General features: G+C 39.8%; 1 protein-coding gene across 3 annotated transcripts in view; it reads left to right on the forward strand.

Moving 5' to 3' along the window:
- Positions 1-17109, forward strand: part of GOLPH3L (golgi phosphoprotein 3 like) — a 39945-nt gene extending 22836 nt beyond the window's left edge. For all 3 annotated transcript variants that reach the window (XM_047847774.1, XM_047847775.1, XM_047847773.1), the window contains 3 exons: positions 790-921; positions 2586-2700; positions 14510-17109. In XM_047847774.1, coding sequence (XP_047703730.1) covers positions 790-921; positions 2586-2700; positions 14510-14937 — 675 coding nt within the window. In that variant the 3' untranslated portion in view covers positions 14938-17109. The remainder of the gene's footprint in view (positions 1-789; positions 922-2585; positions 2701-14509) is intronic.
- The last annotated feature ends 7605 nt before the right edge of the window (positions 17110-24714 follow it).

Raw genomic sequence — 24714 nt, forward strand, 5'->3', positions numbered from 1 at the left:
CTGACCCTCTCTCGTTCATGCTCTGTCTCTGTCTCAAAAATAAACATTTAAAAAAACATTTTAAAAATATTTAAATTTATATTATTATAGAACTTTCTTCAAGTTTGCATGGTCTTTCCAGTTAGATTTTTAGTTTCTTAAGACAGTGGGTATTTCTTCTATGTCTTTGTACCCCTCTAGCTCCTAACTAAAGGAAACCAATATTTAAGTGCCTACTATAAGCCAGGTTCTCTACTAAATGCTTTCTTATACAGGACACCTGATTTATTCCTCACAGCAAACTTATAAAGATAGATATTAGTGTCCACATTTTATAGATGAGGACATTGCACTTGAGAAATAACATACCCAAAGCATTTACGTAGTCAGTGGCAGAGCTGGATTTCTACCACATCATCCATCAAAATGGCTTGCAAATAATCCATGTCTTGGAGGAGTAAAAGGCTCAGATGGTTTATACATTTTTCTGCTAATATTGATACTCTGAAATTTAGAATATCATGAAAACAGATTTCAAAAAAGCTAAAATTCTTTTCAAAAATTACAAATTGACCTGCCAATTATTAACTAGGAGCTGAACCCTGGGAATTCACAAAGAGCTTGAAGTCAGAAAATCTTATTTCGGGCGTTTAGACGAAGGGAATTAAAGAGAGATTCTGTTATTTTATGCTTTGAGTACACGTAATGTGACATGAAATGAATCACAATGAAATGAACCATCCTTAAGGTGCCTGCTGCTAGCCCATAACCCTTTCAGAACATTCTTTTCTTTTTATTCCCCTTCTCTAGGGTTACACATCTTTCTGGAATGACTGCATATCATCTGGCCTGCGAGGGGGCATCCTGATAGAGCTGGCCATGCGGGGTCGAATCTATCTGGAACCCCCCACCATGCGTAAGAAGCGACTACTGGACAGAAAGGTGCAACAGCCTTGTGAACATTCTCCTGACTTATGAAAGAGCAGATACCAATGGTCCATTTTGGAGAAATGGGAAGATCTGAGTAGTGAGACAAGATAAATATCACTGACTCAGCTGTCCCATTGTCTAACAGGTTTAATTAACCTATAGCAGAGGGAGAAATTCAAGTATCCATTATCTAAAGAGTTACAAGAAGTTTATGGTTTTGTCTTTTTATGCAGAAAAATCACATTTAGGATGCTGTTGATTGTTACTCCTCTGTATCTATAACTATAACATTATGAAATAGAGTGTTATATAGGAGGAGGGCAAACACCTGGGTTGGGTGCAGTCTTTGTTTAATTCTGGTCATGCTCAGATAACATTAGATTTTTCTCCTTCCATTTATAGCAAGTCCTCTCCACCATATGAGCTTGACTCCCATCTCTGTTTTCTTACTACATATTTTGTCCACTCAGAACTTCATTTTCATACTCTTAACTCTACCAAAACTACATTCTTCAGTGTCACCAGCAGGCTCTATGCCCATCATGGCGCTTGAACTCACAACCCTAAGATCATGAGGCTCTACTGATGGAGCCAGCCAGGCACCCTATCACCAGCTTCTCTTTTGTCTTCAATTTATTTTTCTCTCTTAACCTATGCATGGCATTTGACATTTTTTGACCACCTCCCCCTACTTGAAATTTTCTCCATTCTTGGCCTTTGTTATATTACATTTTCTTGCTTCTTGCCTGTACCCTATTTCTTTTTTTTTTTATTTTTTTTAATGTTTATTTATTTTTGAGAGAGAGAGAGAGTGCAAGCAGAGGAGGAGCAGAGAGGGAGACACAATCCAAAGCACGCTCCAGGCTCTGAGCTATCGGCACAGAGCCCGACAGGCTCAAACCCACAGACTGCAAGATCATGACCTGAGCTGAAGCTGGACACTTAACCAACTGAGCCACCCAGGCATCCCGCCTGTACCCTATTTCTTATACTTCTCCATTCCTTAACATCTGAGTCTCAGTTTGCATCCTTTTGCATACCTTTCTTTCCTTTTGGAGATACCATTTATCTTCTAGCTTTATCTATCACCTCCATGATATTAACCTATCAAATCTGAGGCCTGTCTTCTTTTTCTACCCCTAGGAACATATTTAACTCTTGACTAGACATTTCAACTTAGCTATCCCTTATGAGTTAAAACCAAACTTATCCACTTTTGCCCTAAAGTAGCTTCCTCTTCTTTTTTACCTTTATTAATTGTTTCACAGGTTAGTTTTCCAGACCTAAAGAGTTATTATTACATATTTTCTTCCTGATCATTTATATCCAGTTTGTCACTAGGGCCCACTTCAAATGTTATTTCTTTCTCCCCACTATCACTCCATACTAGATATTAAACTTCTTGAGAACAGGGATAGTGTGTTATGTTGTTTTGCATTTCCTACAACATTTGACCCATAATGTATATACAGTATATTGAAAGATTCTAATTTGAATTAAGGGAATGAACCAGGGTCCCTTGTTTCTTCTTTTATTTATTTATTTATTTATTTATTTATTTATTTATTTCTGTTTGGAATTCAAATTTTTTTTTTTCAATATATGAAATTTATTGTCAAATTGGTTTCCATACAACACCCAGTGCTCATCCCAAAACCTTGTTTCTTCTTTTAAAGGTATTGCTAAAGTCAGATAGCCCAACAGGAGATGTTTTACTGGATGAAACTCTCAAACACATCAAAGCAACTGAACCCACAGAAACCGTCCAGACATGGATAGAGCTACTCACAGGTAAGATGGCTCAAAATGGCTAAAAAAAATCCCACACTTTATAATCTTTATCCTACTAGTTCAAGCAGTGGAATACAGGAATTCAAGATGCTGGGTAAGAAATGTATGGCTCACTGTTTAACTGTATTTAAAGAAGGACAGAAAAGACATGGTTAATCAATACATAAAGTTTTCCAAAGCTCTATCTTACGTCCACCACCCCACCACAAAAGCTCTTTAATAGTATTCTCCACAAGAAAAAACTTGAACATTTTTTTTTTTAATGTTTTTTAACGTTTATTTATTTTTGGGACAGAGAGAGACAGAGCATGAACGGGGGAGGGGCAGAGAGAGAGGGAGACACAGAATCGGAAGCAGGCTCCAGGCTCTGAGCCATCAGCCCAGAGCCCGACGCGGGGCCCAAACTCACGGACCGCGAGATCGTGACCTGAGCCGAAGTCGGACGCCCAACCGACTGAGCTACCCAGGCGCCCCTAATGTTTTTTTTAAATGTTTATTTATTTCTGAGACAGAGAGAGACAGAGCATGAGTGGGGGAGGGGCAGAGAGAGAGGGAGACACAGAATCCGAAGCAGGCTCCAGGCTCTGAGCTGTCAACACAGAGCCCGACAAGGGGCTCGAACTCACAAACCATGAGATCATGACCTGAACCGAAGTTGGTCGCTCAACCGACTGAGCCACCCAGGCGCCCCAAACATTTTTATTGATTCATAATTCACACCATACAGTTGACCCATGGAAAGTACACAATTAAGTGGATTTGAGTATATGCACACAATTGAACAGCCACCATCACAGTCCTAATTTACAACATTTTCATCACCCCAAAAATAAACCCCATACTCATTAGCGATTTTTCCCAAGCCTCCTGCCCAGCTCCAGGCAACTGCTAATCTACATTCTGTCTCTATTGATTTGCTTATTCTCAATATTTCATATAGAGGAAATGTACAACTTTTTTTTGACCGGATTAAGGTAATATTTAAAGTTCATCCATGTTTTATCATGTACCAATACTTTATTCTCTCCCTTTTTTTTTTAAGGGTAAATTCAAAAACTTTTATATAAGTAAGCAGATCTATGGCATAAAATTTTAGGAGAATCTTCCATGGGGCACTTTGAGGTCACAGCCAGTGTCACCTTCTGGAACAGTTTTTTTTTTTTTATTGAAATTTTAATCGAGGTATCTGTACATTCACATGAAGTTGTAAGAAATAGTACAGAGAGATCCCTTATACACTCTACCCAGAATCCCTCAGTGATGACCAGTTACAAAACTGTATTATAATATGACCTCTAGGATATTGACATTGATACAATCTACCAATCTTACTAGAACTTCCCCAGGTTTACCTTGACTCCTTTTTGTTACCAAATAATACTTCACTGTATAGATGTACCACATTTATTTATCAGTTCATCAGTTGATAAACATTTGGATTATTTCCACTTTTTGACTATTATGAGTAATGCTGCTGTGAACATACCTGGACATGTTTTTGTGTGGATATGTTTTAGTTACTTTGGGGTATACAGTTAACATTTTTTACTGTGGTAGAATACATATAATATAATCTTTATTGTTTCAGCCATTCATAATGTATAATTCACTGACATCAAATACATTCACAGTGTTATGTAACCATCACCTCTGTCTATACCCAAAGCTTTCTCATCATCCCAAACATCCCTCTTTCTCCCTGTCCCCCAATGCCCTGGCAACCTCTTTTCTGCTTGTTGTCTTTATGAATTTGCCTACACCAGGTAACTCATATAAGTGGAATCATGCAATATTTGCCCTTCTGTTATCTGGCTTCTTTTACTAAGCATAATGTTTTCAATGTCCATTCATGTTGTAGCATGTATCAAAATCTCATTCCTTTTTCTGGCCAAATAATATTCCAGTGTATGGATATACCACATTTTGTTTGTTTATTTATTTTGAGAGAGAGCGTGCATGAGTATGAGCAGGGGAGGGACAGAGAGAGAAGGAGAGAGAGAATGTCAAACAGGTTCCACACTGACAGTGCAGAGCCCAACGCAGGGCTTGATCTCACAAACTCTGAGATCATGACCTAAGCCAAAATCTAGAGTTGAACGCTTAACCAACTGAGCCATGTGCATGCCCCACCACATTTTTTTTATTCATTTCATTTGTTGATGGACTCTTGAGTTGTTTCCACCTTTTGGCTATTGTGGATAATGCTGCTATGTACATTAATATACAAATATCTATTCAAGTCCCTGCTAGTCATTTTGAATATATATCTGAGAGTAGAATTGCTGGCTCATATGATAGTTCTGTTTTGAGAAACCACAAAACTGTTTTCTACACAGGCTGCACCCCTTCTCGCCAACCCTGCATAAGGGTTCCAGTTTCTCCATATTGTCATCAACACGTTCTATTTTTAGCTTTGTTGAGGGTTTTTTGTTTGTTTGTTTCTTAAAGTTTGAGAGAATGAGAGAGTGGAGGAGGGGCAGAGAGAGAGAGTGAGAGAGAATCCCAAGCAGGCTCTGTGCTGTCAGCGTGGAGCCTTATACAGGGCTCAGTCCCACAAACTGATATCATGACCTGAGCCAAAATCAAGAGCTGGACATTTAACTGACAGAGCCACCCAGGTCCCCCTGTTTTGTTTTGAATTATAACCATCCTAGTAGGCATGAAGTGGTATCTCATTATGGTTTTGATTTGCATTTCCCTAATGTCCAGTGATGAGCATCTTTTCATGGGCTTATGGGCCATCTGTATATCTTCTTTGGAAAAATGTCTATTCCAGTCTTTTGCCCGTTTCTTTAATTGAGTTCTGTTGTTGTTATTGTTGAGTTTTGGAAGTTCTTTGTATATTCTGGATATTAATCTCTTATCAGATATATCATTTACAAATATGTTCTCCCATTCTGTAGGTTGTTTTCTCAACTTTTTGATGGTAGTCCTTGATGCACAAAAGTTCTTGATTTTGATTAAATTGAATCAGTTTATCTATTTTTTCTTTTGTTTCTTCCACTTTTCGTTTTATATCCATGAAAAGACTGCGCTTTCCCCCATTGAATGGTCTTGGTAGCCTTGTTGAAAATAAGTTGATCATCAATCTGAGGATTTATTTCTGGACTCTGTTCTATTGCATTGATCTGTGCTTGTCCTTATGCCTATACCGTACTATTTAACTTACTATAGCTTTGTAGTAAGTTTTGAAGTTGGGAAGTATGAGTCCCACAACTTTATTGTTTTTCAAGATTGTTTTGGCTGTCTGGGTCTCATGAATTTCCATATGAATATGAGGATCAGCTTTTCCATTTTGGTGGGAAAGGCTTTTGGAATCTTGTTAGAGATTGTGTTGAACCTGTGGATCTCTTTGAGTGATACTGACATCTCAAAAATGTCAACTCTTCCTGTTCATTAAAATGAGATGTCTTTCCACTATTAATGTCATCTTTAATGTTTTTCAGCAATGTTATATAGTTTTCAGCATATAAATCTTTCACCTCCTTGGTTAGATTTATTCCTAAATATTTAATTCTTTTAGACACTATTATAAATGGAACTGCTTTCTTAATTTCCTTTTCAGATTGTTCATTACTGGTATATAGAAACAACTGATATTTGTGTGTTTTTTTTTGTACCCTGCAACTTATCTGAATTAGTTTATTAGCTATAGTAGCACTTTTGTGTACTCTTTGGAATTTTCTCTACAGTTGGCCCTTGAGCAATGTGCGCGGGTCCACATCTTTGTTTCTTCTCTAACAGCTCTGGTTGCAGTAGGGAAAGCAGGCATCGTTATGTTGTTCATGACCTTTGAGGGAAAACTTTCAGTCTTTTACTATTAAATGTGATGTTAGCTGTGCATTTTTATACCCTTTAAGTATACCCTTTATTCTGGGGCACCTGGGTGGCTCAGTCGGTTGGGTGTCTGACTTTGGCTCAGGTCATGATCTAACGGTCTGTGAGTTCAAGCCCCACGTTGGGCTCTGCGCTGACAGCTCAGAGCCTGGAGCCTGCTTCCAATCCTCTCTCTCTCTCTCTCTCTCTGCCCTTCCCTCACTCACACTCTGTCTCTGTCTCAAAAATAAAGAAATAAAAACACTAAAAAAAAAAGTATACCCTTTAGGGGCACCTGGGTGGCCTCCGACTTCGGCTCAGGTCATGATCTCACAGTCTGTGAGTTCGAGCCCCGCGTTGGGCTCTGTGCTGACAGCTCAGAGCCTGGAGCCTGCTTTGGATTCTGTGTCTCCCTCCCTCTCTGACCCTCCCCCATTCATGCTCTGTCTCTGTCTCAAAAATAAATATTTTTAAAAAAAATTTTTTTAAAGTAAACCTTTTATTCTGTTGAGAAATTTTCCTTTTGTTCCTAGTTTTCTGGGAGTTTTAAATCATGAAGGTGTATTCATCTTTGTCAAATGTCTTTTCTGAGTCAAGTGAGATGACTGGCTTTTTTTTTTTCTATTAATGTGATGTATTATTACATTGATTACTTGAGGCATAATTGACATACAACATTGTATTCGTTTCAGGTATAGAATACATTGATTCAGGATTAGTATATTGTGAAATGATCACAGTATATTTACTTAACATCCATCACCATATATAGTTACACATTTTTTTTCTTGTGATGAAAACTTTTAAGATCTCTCCTAGCAACTTTCAAATATACAATACAGTGTTGTTAACTATAGTCACCATGCTGTTTATCACATCCCTAGGACGTATTTATTTTATAACTAGAAGTTTGTACCTTTTGACTACATTCACCCATTTTGCCCGCCCCTGCCTCTGGCAACCACCAATCTGTTCACTGTATCTATGAGCTTTTTTGTTTTGTTTTTGAGTTTTGTTTTTTTTTTTTAAGATTTTATTTTTAAATAATCTCTATACCCAATGTGAGGCTAGAACTTAAAACCCTGAGATAAGAGTCACACACTCTACCAACTGAGCCAGCCAGGCATCCCTTTTGGATTTTTGTGTTTTAGATTCCATATATTTAAGTGAGATCATATAGTATTTGTCTTTCTCTGTCTCACTTATTTCACTTAACATAATGCCTTCAGATTCCATCCATGTTGTTGCAAATGGAAAGATTTCTTTTTATGGCTGAATACTATTCCATTGTATATATATATACACATTTTCTTTAGTCATTCAACCATCGATGGACACTTAGGTTACTTCTATGTTTGGCTATTGTAAATAATGCTTCAGTGGACATCAGAGTGCATAAAGTTATATTTTCATTTCCTTTGAATAAATACCCAGAAGTGAAATTGCTAGATCATATGATAGCTCTATTTTTAACTTTTTAGGAACCTCCATACTGTTTCTATAGTGGCTGCAACAATTTACATTCCCACCAACAGTCACAAAGGTTCTCTTTTCTCCATATCCTTTCCAACACTTGTTATTTCTTGTCTTTTTGATAATAGGCATTCTAACATGTGTGAGGCGATTTTCATTGTGATTTGATTTGTACCTGATGACTAGTGATATTGAGCAATTTTTCATGTACTCGTTGGCAATCTGTATGTCTTCTTTGGAAAAAGTCTATTCAGATCCTTTGCTCAGATTTTTTTTTTATATATATATAACATTCCTGGAATAGATTTTATTTGTTCATGATAAATAATCCTTTTAATATGCTATTGGATTCAATTTGCTAATATTTAATTAAGGATTTTGCATCTATATTCATAAGGGTTATTGGTCTGTAATGCGATTTAAAGTGAGTTTCTTGTAGATAGCATATAGTTGGATCATGTTTTTTAACCCATTCTGCCAATGTTTGTCTTATGACTGAATTGCTTAATCCGTTTACATTTAAATTAATTATTCGTGAGGAGACACTTCTACCATTTTGCTGTTTGCTGTATGACCTATAGGTTTTTGTCCCTCATTTCCTGCATTACTGTCTTCTTTTGTGTTTAGGTGATTTTTTATAGTGAAACATTTGTATTCTCTCTCATTTTATGTAGATATCATCTTGGTTGCTACATGGGATTTAACATCCTAGAGTTAGAACAACCTAATCTGATTTTATACCAATTTCAATGACATAGAAAAACTCTGCCCTGATATAGCTCCATTCCACCCTCTTTCTGTTTTGATGTCACAGATTATTCCTTTATACATAGTATGCCCAATAACATAGATTAATAATTATTTTTGATGTATTTATCTTTTAAAGCATATAGAAAATTGGGGCGCCTGGGTGGCGCAGTCGGTTAAGCGTCCGACTTCAGCCAGGTCACGATCTCGCGGTCCGTGAGTTCGAGCCCCACGTCGGGCTCTGGGCTGATGGCTCAGAGCCTGGAGCCTGTTTCCAATTCTGTGTCTCCCTCTCTCTCTGCCCCTCCCCCGTTCATGCTGTGTCTCTCTCTGTCTCAAAAATAAATAAATGTTAAAAAAAAGAAAATAAAAAGTAGTGTCACAAACCAATACTAGTTTTTATAGTTGTACATATATTTACTTTTACTGGAGATATTTATTTCTTCATACTGCTTCTAGTTACTGTCTAGCTTCCCTTCATTTCTTTCTTATTTTTTTATGTTTATTTATTTTTGAGACAGAGAGAGAGTGTGTAAGCAGGGGAGAGGTGGAAGGAGGAGGAGACACAGAATCTGAAGCAGGTTCCAGGCTCTGAGCTGTCAGCACAGACCCCAAAGCAGGGCTCAAACCCAGGAGCCCCGAGATCATGACCTGAGCCAAAGTCGGACACTTAACTGACTCAGCTACCCGGGTGCCCCTAGCTTCCCTTCATTTCAACTGGCAGGGCTCCTTTTTAGTATTTCTTGCGTGGCAAGGCTAGTGGTAACAAATCCCCTTGGTTTTTGTTTATCTGGGAAAGTCTTAATTTCTCCCTCATTTTTGAAGGACAGTTTTTCTGGATATAGAATTCTCATTTGACAGGTTTTACTTTTTTCTTTTCTTTTCTTTTCTTTTCTTTTCTTTTCTTTTCTTTTCTTTTCTTTTCTTTTCTTTTCTTTTATTTCAGCTCTTTGAATATATTGGCCCACTGCCTTCTGGCCTTCAAATTTTTTGATGAGAAATCTGTTATCTTACTGAGGATCCCTTGTATGTGATGACTCACTTCTCTCTTTCCTTTCTGCTTTTAGATTCTTTTTGTTTGGCTTTTAACAATTTGATCATAATGTGTCTCAGTATGGATGTTTTATCTGACATTGGGTTCATTATGCTTCTTGAATTTATAAATTCATGTCCTTCATCAAATTTGGAAAGTTTTCAAATAGTCAGAAAGTTTTCATAATTTTCCTTAGATAGTCTCTCTGCCCCTTTTCTGTCTCTCCTCCTCCTGGGACTCCCACAATGCATATATTTGACCATTTGATGGTGTACCAGAGGTCCCTTAGGCTCTGTTTACTTTTTCTCATTAAACATCCTTCTGTTCCCCAGACTATATAATTTCCATTTCCTATATTCAGGTTTGTTCATTCTTTTTCTGACTGCTTAAATCTGCTTTTGAACCCATATACGTGGTGTTTTTCATTTCAGCCCTTGTATTTAAGCTCCAGACTTTCTTTTTGGTTCCTTTCAATAATTTTTATCTCTTCATTAATATTCTCATTTTGTTCATATATTGTTTCCCTATGTCCATATATTCTCTTAGCTCTTTGAGCATCTTCAAGACAATTGTTTTCAAGTCTTTGTCTAGTAAAGTTGATATCTGTGCTTTCTGAGGCACACATTATGTCCACTTCTTTCGTTTCTTTGAATGTATCATAGATACATACATAGATTCTAGTAGGGCACCAGGGTGGCTCAACTGGTTAAGTGTGATTTCTGCTTGGATCATGATCTCATGTTCATGAGTTTAAACCCCGCATCAGGCTCTGCACTATGTGGAGCCTGCTTGGGATTCTCTCCCTCCCTCTTCCTCTGCCCCTCCCCTGCTCTTGCACACTCTCTCACAATAAATAAACTTAAAAAAAATAGACTCTAGTATAATTGTTGTCTAGGTGAAGAGATGGATTTCTGGCACTTCTTACTCTATCATCATCCCTGATGTCATACCTCAGTGATTAACATTTTAAAGAACCTTATCTCTATGTCCAGTTTGCCATTAGGGCCCACTTCAAATGTTTTTTGTCTCCCCATGGTCACCCCATACTAGATTTTAAACTTCTTAAGGACAGGAATGGGGCCAGTTTTTCAAAGTGGCTACACCATTTTACATTTCCACACCAGTGTATAAGTTTCTATTCTTCCACATTCTCATCAATACTTGTTATTCTCTGTCTTCTTTATTTTATCTATCCTAATGAGCATGTAGTTGTATATTGTGATTTTTATCGGGATTTTCCTAATACTAATGACGTTGACCATCTTCATGTATTTATGGCCATTTGTTTTTTTTAAATTTTTTTTTTCAACGTTTATTTATTTTTGGGACAGAGAGAGACAGAGCATGAATGGGGGAGGGGCAGAGAGAGAGGGAGACACAGAATCGGAAACAGGCTCCAGGCTCTGAACCATCAGCCCAGAGCCTGACGCGGGGCTCGAACTCACGGACCGCGAGATCGTGACCTGGCTGAAGTCGGACGCTTAACCGTCTGCGCCACCCAAGCGCCCCTATGGCCATTTGTATATCTTCTTTGGAGAATTGTCTTTTCATATCTTTTGCCTATTTTTCAACTGGGTTTGCCTTTTTTGCCACTGAGTTGTACTTTTCAAATATATTCTAGATACAAATCGCGTATCATATACAGGATTTGCAAAATTTTCTTCCATACAGGGGCACCTGCGTGGCTTAGTCACTTGAGCATCCCACTTCAGCTCCGGTCATGATCTCACGGTTCGTGGATTCGAGCCCCATATCCAGCTCCACACTGAGTATGGAGCCTGCTTGGGATTCTCTGCCTCCTTCTCTCTCTGCCCCTCTCCCACTTGCACACACATGCTTGCTTGCTCTCTCTCTCTCTCTCTCTCTCAAACTTAAAAAAATAAAAATCGGGGCGCCTGGGTGGCGCAGTCGGTTAAGCGTCCGACTTCAGCCAGGTCACGATCTCGCGGTCCGTGAGTTCCAGCCCCGCGTCAGGCTCTGGGCTGATGGCTTGGAGCCTGGAGCCTGTTTCCGATTCTGTGTCTCCCTCTCTCTCTGCCCCTCCCCCGTTCATGCTCTGTCTCTCTCTGTCCCAAAAATAAATTAAAAATGTTGAAAAAAAATTAAAAAAATAAATAAATAAAAATAAAAATCATTTGACCATAAATGTATGGGTTTATTTCTGGGTTCTTCTTTTGATCCCTAGGTCTATTTTATTTATTTATTTATTTATTTATTTATTTATTTATTTATTTATTTGAGAGAGAGAGAGAGAGAGAGAGAGAGAGAGGATGCGTGCGTGCACAGGCAGGGGAGGGACAGATAGACAGAGACAGAACCCAAAGCAGGCTCCAGGCTCTGAGCTGTCAGCACAGAGCCCAACACGGGGCTCAAACCCACCAACCATGAGATCATGACCTGAGCTGGATGCTTAAGTGACTGAGCCACCCAGATGCCCCTCTCTATGTCTATTCTTATTCCCTCTCTCTCTCTCTGTCTCTCTCTCTCTCTCTCACTGTTTTGTTTTATTTTTTTTTTAATATTTATTTCTGAGAGAGAGAGAGAATAGGTAGGGGAGGGGCACCTAGAGGAGGACAGAGGATCCAAAGCAGGCTCTGCACTGACAGCAGAGAACCTGATGCAGAGCTTGAAATCACAAAGCACAAGATCATGACCTGAGCCAAAGTCAGACGCTTAACCAACTGAGCCACCCAGGCAACCCCTATGCACTCTCTTGATTATTGTAGTGTTTGGTTTTTTAAGTTTATTTATTCATTTCAAGAGAGACAGAGAGTGAGCGGGGGAGAGGCAGAGAGAGAAAGGGAGAGAGAGAATCCCAAGCAGGCTCCACACCATCAGCAGGAAGGCCAATGTAGGGCTCGAACTCATGAAACGTGAGTTCAGGACCTGAGGTGAAACCAAGTGTCAGATACTTAACCGACTGAGCCACATAGGCTCCCTGATTATTGTAGTTTTGTAGTAGTTTTCAAATCAGGAAATGTGAGTCCTCCAACTTTATTGTTCCTTTTCAATATTTTTTTGGCCATGCTGGGTCTTTTGCATTTCCGTATGAATTATAGAATCAGCTTGTCAGTTTCGGCAATCAAGCAAAGTAGTGGGTTTTTTTCTTTTTCGTTTTTTTTCTTTAAGTTTATTTGTTTAGAGAGGGAGAGAGAGATAATCCCAAGCAGGCTTTGCACTGTCAGTGCAGAGCCCAACACAGGGCTCAAACTCACGAACCATGAGATCATGACCTGAGCTGAAATCAAGAGTTGAACATTTAACCGACAGAGCCACCCAGGTGCCCCTAAGGTAGGATTTTAATAGGAACTATATTATATCTGCAGATCAATTTGGGGAATATTGCTATCTTAAAAATACTAAGTTTTCTGGGGTACCTGGGTGGCTCAGTTGGTTAAGTGTCCGACTTCAGCTCAGGTCATCATCTCGCAGCCCATAAGTTCCAGCCCCGCATTGGGCTCTGTGCTGACAGCTCAGAGCCTGGATCCTGCTTTAGATTCCGTGTCTCCCTCTCTCTCTCTGCCCTCCTCCACTCGTGCTCTGTCTCTCTCTCAAAAATAAAATAAAAATTAAAAACAATAATAATAACATCAAGTTTTCTAATCCATGAACATGGATGCCTTTCCATTTATTTAGATATTTCTTTCAACAATATTTTGTAATTTCCAATGTGTAAGTCTTATACTACTTTTGTTAAATATAGTCCTAACTATTTTGTTCTTTTTGATGCTATTATGAGTATAATTGTAAGAAAACAACTGCAAAAATTGAGAAAAAATTTATTTTCAGATTGTTGCTAATGAATAGAAATTCAATTTGATTTTTTTTTATTTACTTTTTTGGGGGGGCAGAGAGGGGGAGAGAGAGAGAGAGAGAGAGCATCTCATGAGGGGCAGAGGGAGAGAGAGAGAATCCCACAGGGGGCAGAGGGAGAGAGAGAGGAAGAGGGAAAGAATCCTGAAGCAAGGCTCCAACTCACGAACTGTGAGATCATGACTTGAGCTGGAGTCGGATACTGAACCGACTGAGCCACCCAGGCACCCCCTGCCATTTTTATTTCTTTAAGGTCAGTAGTCATGTTTCCTCTCTAATTCCTAATGTTAGTGATTTGACTCTTCTCTCTTTTTTCTTTGTCATTTTAGGTTTGTCAATTTGTTGATCTTTTCAATGAACCAACCTTTGATTTTAATGATTTCCTCTATTGTTTTCATTGTTTCTATTTATCTCCTCTCTAATCTCTATTATTTCCTTTCTTCTGCTTCCTTCGTGTTTATTGTGTTCTACTTTGTCTAGTTTTTTAAAGTAGAAGTTAGGTTATTGATTTATTTAATATCTTTTCTAGCATACCATTTGGGGTCATATCTTTCTCTCTTGGCACTGGTTTAAGCTACATCGCATAAGTTTTCATTCAACTCAGAGTTGAGTGTGATTTCTTTGACCCCATTGGTTATTTAGGAGTTTGTTGTTTAATTTCCACATATTTTTGAATTTCCCAAATTGTCTCCTGTATTTAATTTCTAGTTTAATTCTATTGTGGTTGGATAGCATACTTTGTATGTTTTCAGTCCTTTTATTAAGGCTGATTTTATGGCCTAGCAAATGGTCTATCCTGTAGAGTATGCCACGTGTACTTGAGAAGGGTATGTATTATGCTGTTAGGGTGGAATGTTCTGCAGATGTCTTGTTAGGTCTAGTTGGCTTAGCGTATTGTTCAAGTCTTCCATTTGTTTTTTCCCAAAGGTGAGACCTGGAACCCCTTCAAATTACAGTACCAACTGAGAAATGTGAGAGAACGAATTGCAAAGAACCTAGTAGAGAAGGGTATTCTAACCACAGAGAAGCAGAATTTCCTCCTATTTGACATGACTACTCATCCAGTGACCAATACAACAGAGAAACAGCGACTAGTGAAAAAACTTCAAGATAGTGTCCTAGAGCGGTGGGTGAATGACCCCCAGCGTATGGACAAACGAACACTAGCGCTCCTGGTGCTGGCCCACTCCTCTGACGTGCTAGAGAATGTCTTCTCCTCTCTGACAGATGACAGGTATGATGTGGCAATGAATCGAGCCAAGGACTTAGTAGAACTGGACCCTGAAGTGGAGGGGACAAAGCACAGTGCCACAGAGATGATCTGGGCTGTGCTGGCAGCCTTCAATAAATCCTAAAGCCAGTGGGTGGGTTTCTCCTTTTTCCCCTGCTGGCTCATGACTGTCAGAGACACCACACGGAGTTTTGTGTGATGGGATGTTTTTCATCGTTTTTTGTTTGTATTTTTTTTTTCCTTCTCTTGAATCAGACTTATGATTTGGGGAGAGCCAACTTCAGGGCTTCTCCATAAACCTTGACCATTGTAAGCAGACTTTATTTCTCCCTAAATTTCCACTGCAGAGGTGAATAAACTAGGTGAATACACACACACACACACACAATTATCACTTTCTCTCATTCCTGGTTTGCTTCCATCCAGTGTGCTTTTGGATAAACAGGAATATCTAAGTGGGATTTGGAGTTCTCCAGCCACAAAATGTGAATGAGATGTAGAGCAAACCATTAATTAAGATTTCTAAGGTTTGTTTTCTATCTCTTTTTTTAAGTGGACTCCACATCCAATATGGGACTTGAGCTCATTACCCTGAGACTAAGAGTTGTATGCTCTATCAACTGAGCCAGCCAGACGCCCTGTTTTCTATCTTAAATACACGTTTTCACAGTCTTTGTCTCTCAGACTCTACTAAGGATTGTAGTTATTGAAATAACTGTCTGGGCAGTAGAAACAAAACTAATTTTTGGAGCAGATGGTCTCTGGGATTATATGTCCCACTAATGATTTTTCAGCTTTCCTTTTCTAACCTAATGAGAATATTGCAAATTTGCTTACCTGGTTCTCACAGTCCTAGAATCAGAAATATGTTCTGTACTCTCTCTTAGCATTATCCTACTCCCTCGTTCATCAGGGCAAAAGTCTGAATGAAAAAAATGGGTCTCTCAGCCACGTCCTTCATATAATCAGCATTCCAATTTATAAGGGAGGGAGGTGGCATGAGAATTTCCACCCTTTAGCTCATGATTGTCCTGGTTCCTCCAGATTTACTCCATATGTCTCTGCTCTGATCAAATTGAGGGAATTATAAATTTCAGTTGCCTAATAGCAGCATCCTGAGTCCAGACAGTGTATCTAAACTCCAGATCTTCGGGGCGCCTGGGTGGTGCAGTCAGTTAAGCGTCCAACTTCAGCCAGGTCACGATCTCGCGGTCCGGGAGTTCGAGCCCCGCGTCAGGCTCTGGGCTGATGGCTCAGAGCCTGGAGCCTGTTTCCGATTCTGTGTCTCCCTCTCTCTCTGCCCCTCCCCCGTTCATGCTCTGTCTCTCTCTGTCCCAAAAATAAATAAACGTTGAAAAAAAAATTTTTTTTTTAACTCCAGATCTTCTTGTTCCCTATTTTTGACTTCCTTCATAAATTGATAGATTCTGTCCGTATTTAAGGGTTCTAGAAGTAGTTTTGTCTGTATTTAGTCCATAGATAACCTCCTAGTCATTAGTCTTGTTTCAATGTAACCATCTTTCTAGCCAAATCTCTCAAAACTTTTCAGTTTTTTCAATTCAGTAGTGAGTGCTAAGAGAAGATTAAGAAAAATACTATTTTGATGGGCAATTTAGTATGAAATGCATGTTGACATAAAGTCTACTATTTGGGAATATAAAGAGGACAGGCACCAAGTTGTGCTAAGTTCAGGCATTTACTATGCAAATATTTTTTTAAGATTTGTTTATTTAATCTCTACACTCAACATGGAGATCTACACTCAGCTTTTGACCATTACAGAGAAGCAGGCTGTCAAAGGGCTCATACAGACAACCCAGACCTGATATCAACTCTTCCTGATCTGAAATGAATGAATGATTGTAACTTTCATCTCCTCCCCCAAACCTGCGTAGCCCCACAGAATTCCCCAAATCAACAATCATTGTTTTTGTTTTTCACTTTCAGGTATTGCTTATATGACTAGAGATACGAATTTTAGCATGAAATGAGTTCTAAACGTGCAGCTGAGTAGAGCTTCAGTTTGGCACTCTGAAAGTACAAAAGCAGTCCATGTGTTGTCTCTATGTGGCTTAGTTTTCCTTTCTGAACCAGGTTTTGTTCTGGAAAGTGTCAGCTTGATTGGGGGGTAGAAGTCGAGTTCTTTCTTGCAACACTTGGTCAGTGTTTATTTTTATGTTGTATCTCAATGAGAATGTCTTCAGTTTGAATCTGTATAGTATTCTCTGCAAAACACCTTCTTTAATGCATAGGGTTTTCACATTTCTGTATAATAAATAATTATTGGTTTTCTGGTTTTACAACTTCAATTATTTTAACTAGAAATAAGAACTTTCCACACAAGGCCAGTAACACTCCCCCCTTTACACCAGGAGACCAGCCTGTTTCATCCTGTATAGAATATTAGAGATAGACAAATAGAATCGTAACGTATATAGGCAGGGCATACATCAAGGCTAACCTGAACACCAGCTAATGTTGTAGTCTGCATAGTGTCTCCATCTCAATCAAAATAATTTACCCAATTACACCATTTTTCATCAAGAAAAGGATTATGTTCTGCCCTATTCATATCTACTTGCAAGTGACACTGAAACTTACCTAAAAGCTGAAAGTATAAAGTTGGAAACACAGGTAACCTACCTAACTGTAACAGAGTTAACAACATGTGAAAGTGTGGCATCTCTCCCAATCAGATGGGGGCACCCAAATGTAGGGCGACCCAATCAGGTGGAAGCCTGGGGCGCAGGCTGTGGAAGGATTCACCTGAGGCAGAAGAGCCAGGATAGAAGTTTCTTGAATATACCACTAGGGAGCAAAGTAGAGACTGTCTGCCAGGAGGCAGTGGGTGGGGGCTGTTTTTAAAGTGGGGGAGGTAAGGAGATATGGGGACCATGGAATTTTCCCTTCTTTTGGTACCTGTGCCTGGTTGTGAGTAGCCCATTGGTTAGTTAGGGCCTGTGGATATTTTGAGATGGGTCGCCTGATGGGCCTCTCTGTATTCAGTCAACTGGTCAGGCTGTGGACCCTTTGGCCTTGCTCAAGTTTCCATGGTTCAAGCCTGTTACCTAAAAGTGGCCTCTACAAAAAGAAAACTGTGCTTATAACAGGCTTATTGTTCTTCCCTTCTTTATAATGTCTACAGCACAAGGAACAATAAGAAATGTATATACTGGGGCGCCTGGGTGGCGCACTTGGTTAAGCGTCCGACTTCAGCCAGGTCACGATCTCGCAGTCCGTGAGTTCGAGCCCTGCGTTGGGCTCTGTGCTGGCAGCTCAGAGCCTGGAACCTGCTTCTGAATCTGTGTCTTCCTCTCTCTGCCCCTTTTCCATTCATGCTCTGTCTCTCTCAAAAAATTAATAAACATTAAAAAAATGAATAAACACAGTCTCCAAAAACTTGCATGTCAAAATTTGAGAACACTGCTTGATATTTTATTGCTTGTAATTCGTTCATCCCAAAAATATTGAGTACTTACAAATTTGGCTCTTATAAGTGCCAAAACTGGCACTTGCTAGGTGCTGACAATAAAAAGTTGTGTAGGACACAATTTCGGCTCCCAAGAACTCACATTTAAGTGAGCAAATAAGGGGCACCTGGGTGGCTCAGTTGGTTGAGCACCTGACTTTGGCTCAGGTCATGATCTCGCTGTCTGTGAGTTTGAGCCCCACGTCGGGCTCTGTGCTGACACCTGTTTCAGATTCTGTGTCTCCCTCTCTCTCTGATCCTCCCCCACTCATGCTCTTGTCTGTCTCTGCAAAAATAAATAAACTTAAAGAAAAAATTTAAAAAATTTCTGGCTAATGGGTTTTTTGTTTTTGTATAACACTTTAAATACTCTCTTATTGTATGTTTTCTGACATCAAATTTTAACAACTCTAAAAAGGATTCTAATTAAAAGATAAAAATTTTGTTCTTCCCCTTTTCCACAGTTCTTAAAAGAACTGTAGACATATATTCACTCATATGATATTTAAAAATGTTTTACTCTAGGGGCGCCTGGGTGGCACAGTTGGTTAAGCGTCCGACTTCAACCAGGTCACGATCTCGCGGTCCGTGAGTTCGAGCCCCGCATCAGGCTCTGGGCTGATGGCTCAGAGCCTGGAGCCTGTTTCCGATTCTGTGTCTCCCTCTCTCTCTGCCCCTCCCCCATTCATGCTCTGTCTCTCTCTGTCCCAAAAAAATAAATAAACGTTGAAAAAAAAAATTTAAAAATGTTTTACTCTAAATAATAAGATTGTTTTAATGCTGAAACAACTTAGGTAAAACTTATTTTTTTAATATTTTCCTATTCTCTATTACATGTGTACATGAATCTCTGTTCCTGTGTCCCCAGTTCTTTCCAAGACTTTGGTCTGTCTGCCTTTTCTCCCCAGTGAGTTCCAATGGAAAGAGAACAGACATGGATGACTGTGTTTTAAGTGAGAAAGGGAGCTATCTCTCCCAGGAAGCAGTACAATTATCTCAGAATGCAAGTCAGACAAAGTGAGGGTCACTTCCTGGCAGAAATCTCCTATTTCTAGCAGTCCAACTCAATGCTATCAGTTTCCTTTATATTCCAAATTGTAAAAAAGTAGATTCAACTTTGGGGGGTGGGATCAAGTACTCCAAAAGAGCTCTTTAAACAGACATGTTTTGTGTAGTTTTTTCCCCCTGAATATCAGTAGTCTGTCCACCACTTTGTTTTTCTCAACTTACTTGAACCTCCCTAAGTATAGAGCAAATTTTATCTGAACTTACCTTAGAAACTCAGGAATCTAGGGACTTTTACCCCTTCAGAAGGGTTTCTTTTTTTTTCCTCTTTTTTTCTTTTCTTTTCCTTTCTTTCCTTTTCTTTCTGTTTCCTTTCTTCCTTCCTTTCTTCCTTCCTTTTTCTTTCTTTCCTCCTTTCTCCTTCTTTCACCTTCTTTCTCCTTCTTTCCTTCTTTCCTTCCTTCTTTCTTTCTCTCTTCCTTCCTCTTTTCCTTCCTTCCTTCTTTCCTTCTTTCCTTCCTTCCTTCCTTCCTTCCTTCCTTCCTTCCTTCCTTCCTTCCCTTTCTTCCTTCCCTTTCTTTCCTTTCTCTCTGAGCAGGGGAGATCCAGCGAGGGAGAGAGAGAGAGAATCCCAAGCAGCCCCCATGCTGTCAGTGCAGAGCCTGATGTGGGGCTCACACTCACGAACTGTGAGATCATGACGCTTAAACCAGCTGAGCCACCCAGGTGCCCCTTCAGATTCTCTTTTGAGCCAGTTTAATACCTTATTAATTCCATCATTTGTGTAAGTTATGATTTTCTTCATAATTTTCTTTTTTTTTAATTTTAGAGCGCATACAAGCGGGTGGGGGAGAGGCACAGAGGGAGAAAAAGATAATTTTTTTTTTTTTAAGTTTATCACTTTGAGAGAGCACAAGCAGGAGAGGGGCAGAGGAGAGAGGGGGAGAGATGCTTAACAGACTGAGCCTCCCAGGCACCCCAACATGTTTTTCCTTTTTTGAAATTTATCTTTAACTGTATTATTTTGATCACTTAGCTCCTTTCCTCAGGCTACACTTCGGGCCAGTTCTAAGAGTATAAGTTTGTTAAGGAGGCAAGGAGATGATAGAGCTTGGTTAATTTCTTAATATTCTCAATTTGGCCCATCAGAGCGTGCTAAGAGACCCAGATATTTCTGCAGTCTCACGTTTTTTGTTTTTGTTTTTGTTTTTATGGCCATTCTTCTGTAGAAAGTAGCTTATGCATTGGCAAGTTGTACAGTGTTATTCCCAGATATCCCATCCCATACTGTAAATATATTTAGGTCCTGACCTGAAACAGACATAAGCAAGAAAAAAACCCCAAAAGGTAAGAAGTTCAGGTCTTCTTCTCTCCTTACTTTCTTCCCTCCAATTGCCTCTTCTTGGATTTGCTTCTCTGTAAATGGCACTTCACTCAGGAACCTGGGATTCATCCTTGGTTCTCTCATCTTTATTCCCCACCTCCGGTATCATTTGTCTCTTCGGCTCCTCCATTTACATGGCTTCTGCCTTTGATCAGGCCTCAAGTCTCACCTGGCCTACCACAAGCAGATGTCCAGCTGGTCTCGCCTTTCCTCCGGTCCACTCTCCACCCAGCTACTCCAGTTAAGTCTTTACAAATCCCGTCTAACAGTACAATTTTCCTGCTTGAAATCAGGTTCCCCTGTGTCCTCATGAAACCCCAACACTTGACTATGACTTACGAGTCTCCTCAGGACCCTGGCAACCTGAACAGCTTCATGGTTTGCTGCTTCCACACAGGTTCCTAGATTAGCCTTATTTATAGACTGTCCTTAGGGAGATTTTCAAAAATACAGATTGGGCTAGCAGGCTCTCTCTCCCCCTAGGAAATTGTTACCCTTGCTATAGTTTCCCTCTCCCTCTTCCATTGTCTTCAGTTACCCTCTAACCTTTTATAGGATAAGGTTGACCTCTAAATTGTCTTCCTTTCCTCCCCCACCCTCTGCCAATCTCCAACCTTCCTATTCATCCTTAGGGTCTGGGTTCAGGTTCCGCCTTGTCTGAAACATTCCTTGCCCAGCTCAGCTAGAAATGATCTTTTAAACACTTATGAGTACAACCCATTTGGTGTCATACATACTTACCTAATACTGTAGTTTTTCTACACAATGTAAGGCACACAATGTGGTGACTTATGTGTTTAAATACATACGTTGGAGACATATAGCTCATTCCCACCTATGACTATGGGTCACAGTCACCCTGTCCTAACCCCCTTCCCTATCATTATGCTCTGAGACTGCAACATTTGTGACTTCACGTGTGCTTGATTACATCAAAGTCAGTGACTTTATATCCCTGCATATCTACCATCAATTACAACTATAGGCTGGAGCTCGTCATAACCTGCAATTTCTCCACCTTCCTAGATACACCCTCAAATTCCCCTCACTATGACCTCCTACTCTTCTGCCTTTTAGCATCCCCACCAAATCTGAGCTTCCTCTGTGTCATGCCCAGTTCTCCATCGCCTTTCTATTCCGTCCTTCCTAGAGAGCCTCGATGCTATGGTCAGGTATTTCAACAAACTGGCAAACTAATATGGACTTCCTTATTGTCTTCCCTCCACTGTTCCTTCTTTACCAGTCCTTTGTCCTTATTAACAGGCTGGCTGTTTTCTCCATATCAAGACAGCCAGGAGTTATTGACCAAAGTCACAAAGCCATGGTGATTAAGACTACTACAAATCCATACCTATCTAATCTTAGATCTTTTAGGAATCATTGCTATTTTCTATAGTGCTGTTTCTACCCCCACCTTTCCTAGATTCTCTATCCCACCCTGCCATCCTTTTTATTCTCAAAAGATTGACTGCAGAAAAGGACATTCAATGTGACTTCCTTAAATGTTTAACTACTTCAAAATCTCTCTGTACAATTTCCCCTTCAACACATCTGTTTCTCTCCCTCTTGATCTAATGATCTCCCCTGAGACTTTAATTCTTTATCTTCTCTTTAAAATGGATAATTACAGCAGAACCTGGGTGGCTCAGTTCATTAAGTGTCTGACTTCGGCTCAGGTCACGGTCTCACAGTTCAAGCCCTGCATCAGGCTCTACCCTGGCAGTGCAGAGCCTGCTTCGGATTCACTCTCTCTCTCTGCCCCTCCCCCACTCATGCTCTGTGTGTGTGTCTCTCTCTCAAAAATAAATAAACTGAAACAAAACGAATTACCTTTTTAGTTTCTCTCAATTAGCCTCTTGCCCTTTTCTGAAAACATGCTTGAATCGTGTCTGTTTTCCCAAAAAGAAAACAGAGTGCTGCCTCCTTTTCATTATTCTAATTCCTTCCTCTGCTTTACTGTTGAATATTGCTATCACTTCCTCACTCTAACTGCATGCAATTTTGTCCCCTCCATCTTCGACTTCTGTCACTTTTTTCCTGGTTCTTCTCCTTACCCCTCTGATCATTTGTGTCTGTGTCCCTTGTCAACTTTTATCCAGTTTTCCATCTTGGGACTCTTTTTCATTCTCCTTAGGTGATCTCATCTACTTCCACAACTTTACTTACATTTACATGAAGAAGTCCAAGTTTTGCTCATAGTGACCTTCTACTTTTCTCCCAAACTCTAGGTCTACATTTCCTAGACCTCTAAAATGGTAGCTATGTTGGAGATCTCGGGTCATTTACCCAAAGGCTTCATTGCCTGGATAACTCCACCAAATGGCCCATTTGTCTTAAAAAGTCAATGTTCTCAAAGCTGAACTCCTCATTTTCTGTTTCCAATTCCATTCTCATATTGACTTCTCTTCTTGAGTTATTTCTGCAAATATTACCCTGAAGCACATGGCTGCCTCATTCCCTGTATTCACTTAGCTGTGAATCTCATAGACACAGACTTTCTCAATTAGGTTCACAGTTTTCTATAAACTACATTTCTAGCTTAAATCCCAATTCTCTTCCACCTAGAGTATTGTAGTGCACTCCTGGCTAGACTGCCACTTCTAGGGTCTTTCTGCATGGAATTCTGAATTATTTTTATTCATTATCTCCAAATTAATCTTCCTAAAGGGGAAGTTCTGATCTGTCCACTCTCTGGCCTAAAAACCTTAAATGTCTCTCTCATGGATTACTAAATTATTCACAAGTGCCTTATCCTGGCATTCAAACCCCTCTATGTTCTGCACTCGATTCTATTTTTCTAGCCTTTGTGTTGCACCTATCACCTGGAATACCCTTCCTTCCTTCACCTTTACCCAGAAAACTGCTGAGTTCTTTAAAACTTATCTCAGGGAGACCTGGCTAATTCAGTCACAAGCTGGTTGATGAGTTTGAGTCTCACGTTGAATGTAGAGTTTACTTGAATAAAAAACAAAACAAAAAAAAACCTTATTTCAAGTGCCACCCCCCACCCCATGAAGTCTTTTTTTTTCTTGGTCACAGGTGGTAGGGAATCTAAACTGAATATGACTCTTCCTACGAACCCCTATAACACTTTATTAACACTTTTATTTCAATGCTTACCAGATTTTGCCTGGTATAATTGCATATTACAGTGCTTCTCAGACTTTTCCAGAAGTACACCTAATTATACAAAAAAATGAACAGATAGCCCCAAGGCTGTCACAAGAAGCTGCCTGGAAAATTAAACTTTAGTATGAATTTTGCAGTGTTATCAGTATTAAACTAATGTTTGTTTTTAATATAAAAATGTGGACTGACACTCCAGGAGGATGTGTCTACTTAATCTGAGGGTACCTGGCACACTGTGAAACCCCTCCCCACATGTCCATTAAGCTAAGAGCAGAGACTGTCTTATTCTATACGTACCGCCGTAAAACTAATATATTACCATCTACACACTGACGCTCAAGAAATACTGTTGAACTGTGACTCAGGATACGTTAACTGGTGTTAACTGTATTTACTGTTTACCATGTACCTAGAACTGTGCTCTCCGTTTCAAGGAACTTAGTCTCCATGGGCTGACCCTGAACAAGTAAAAAACTGTACACAAGTGTTAAATCATGGAACGTAAAGCCTTCTGTGCAAGACAACTTGGTTTGGGGTCCCAGTCTCTCCGCTCCAAATACCAAGTACATACATGGCAACAGTGTTGAGTACCAATTTAAGGTATACTCTGACTTCCAAATTATTTTCTGAAGATTGAGAGTTTTCTGCTAACACTGCACAAAGCTTAATCCTCTTTATCTGAAAATGAAAGGTTCCCATCTTTTCGCTCTCCAGTTTGAAGCTCAGCAAAGCCTTCTGGGTGCCGGGCCGTAGACAGAAAGAAGTCTCGTCCCACCAAAGGAGCAAAAATGCCAAAGCTAGCTGCGCCGCCCGCTAACACCCCCACGGGCTCCCAATTGGTCCTCGGAGCTCACTCTCTGTCCACATTGGTGTTCCAGCTTGCCTGTCGCCTTCAAAGAACCCACCTCTAGCCA

This window comes from Prionailurus viverrinus, unplaced genomic scaffold (genome assembly GCF_022837055.1).
Source record: "Prionailurus viverrinus isolate Anna unplaced genomic scaffold, UM_Priviv_1.0 scaffold_50, whole genome shotgun sequence".
Taxonomy (NCBI): Eukaryota; Metazoa; Chordata; class Mammalia; order Carnivora; family Felidae; genus Prionailurus; species Prionailurus viverrinus.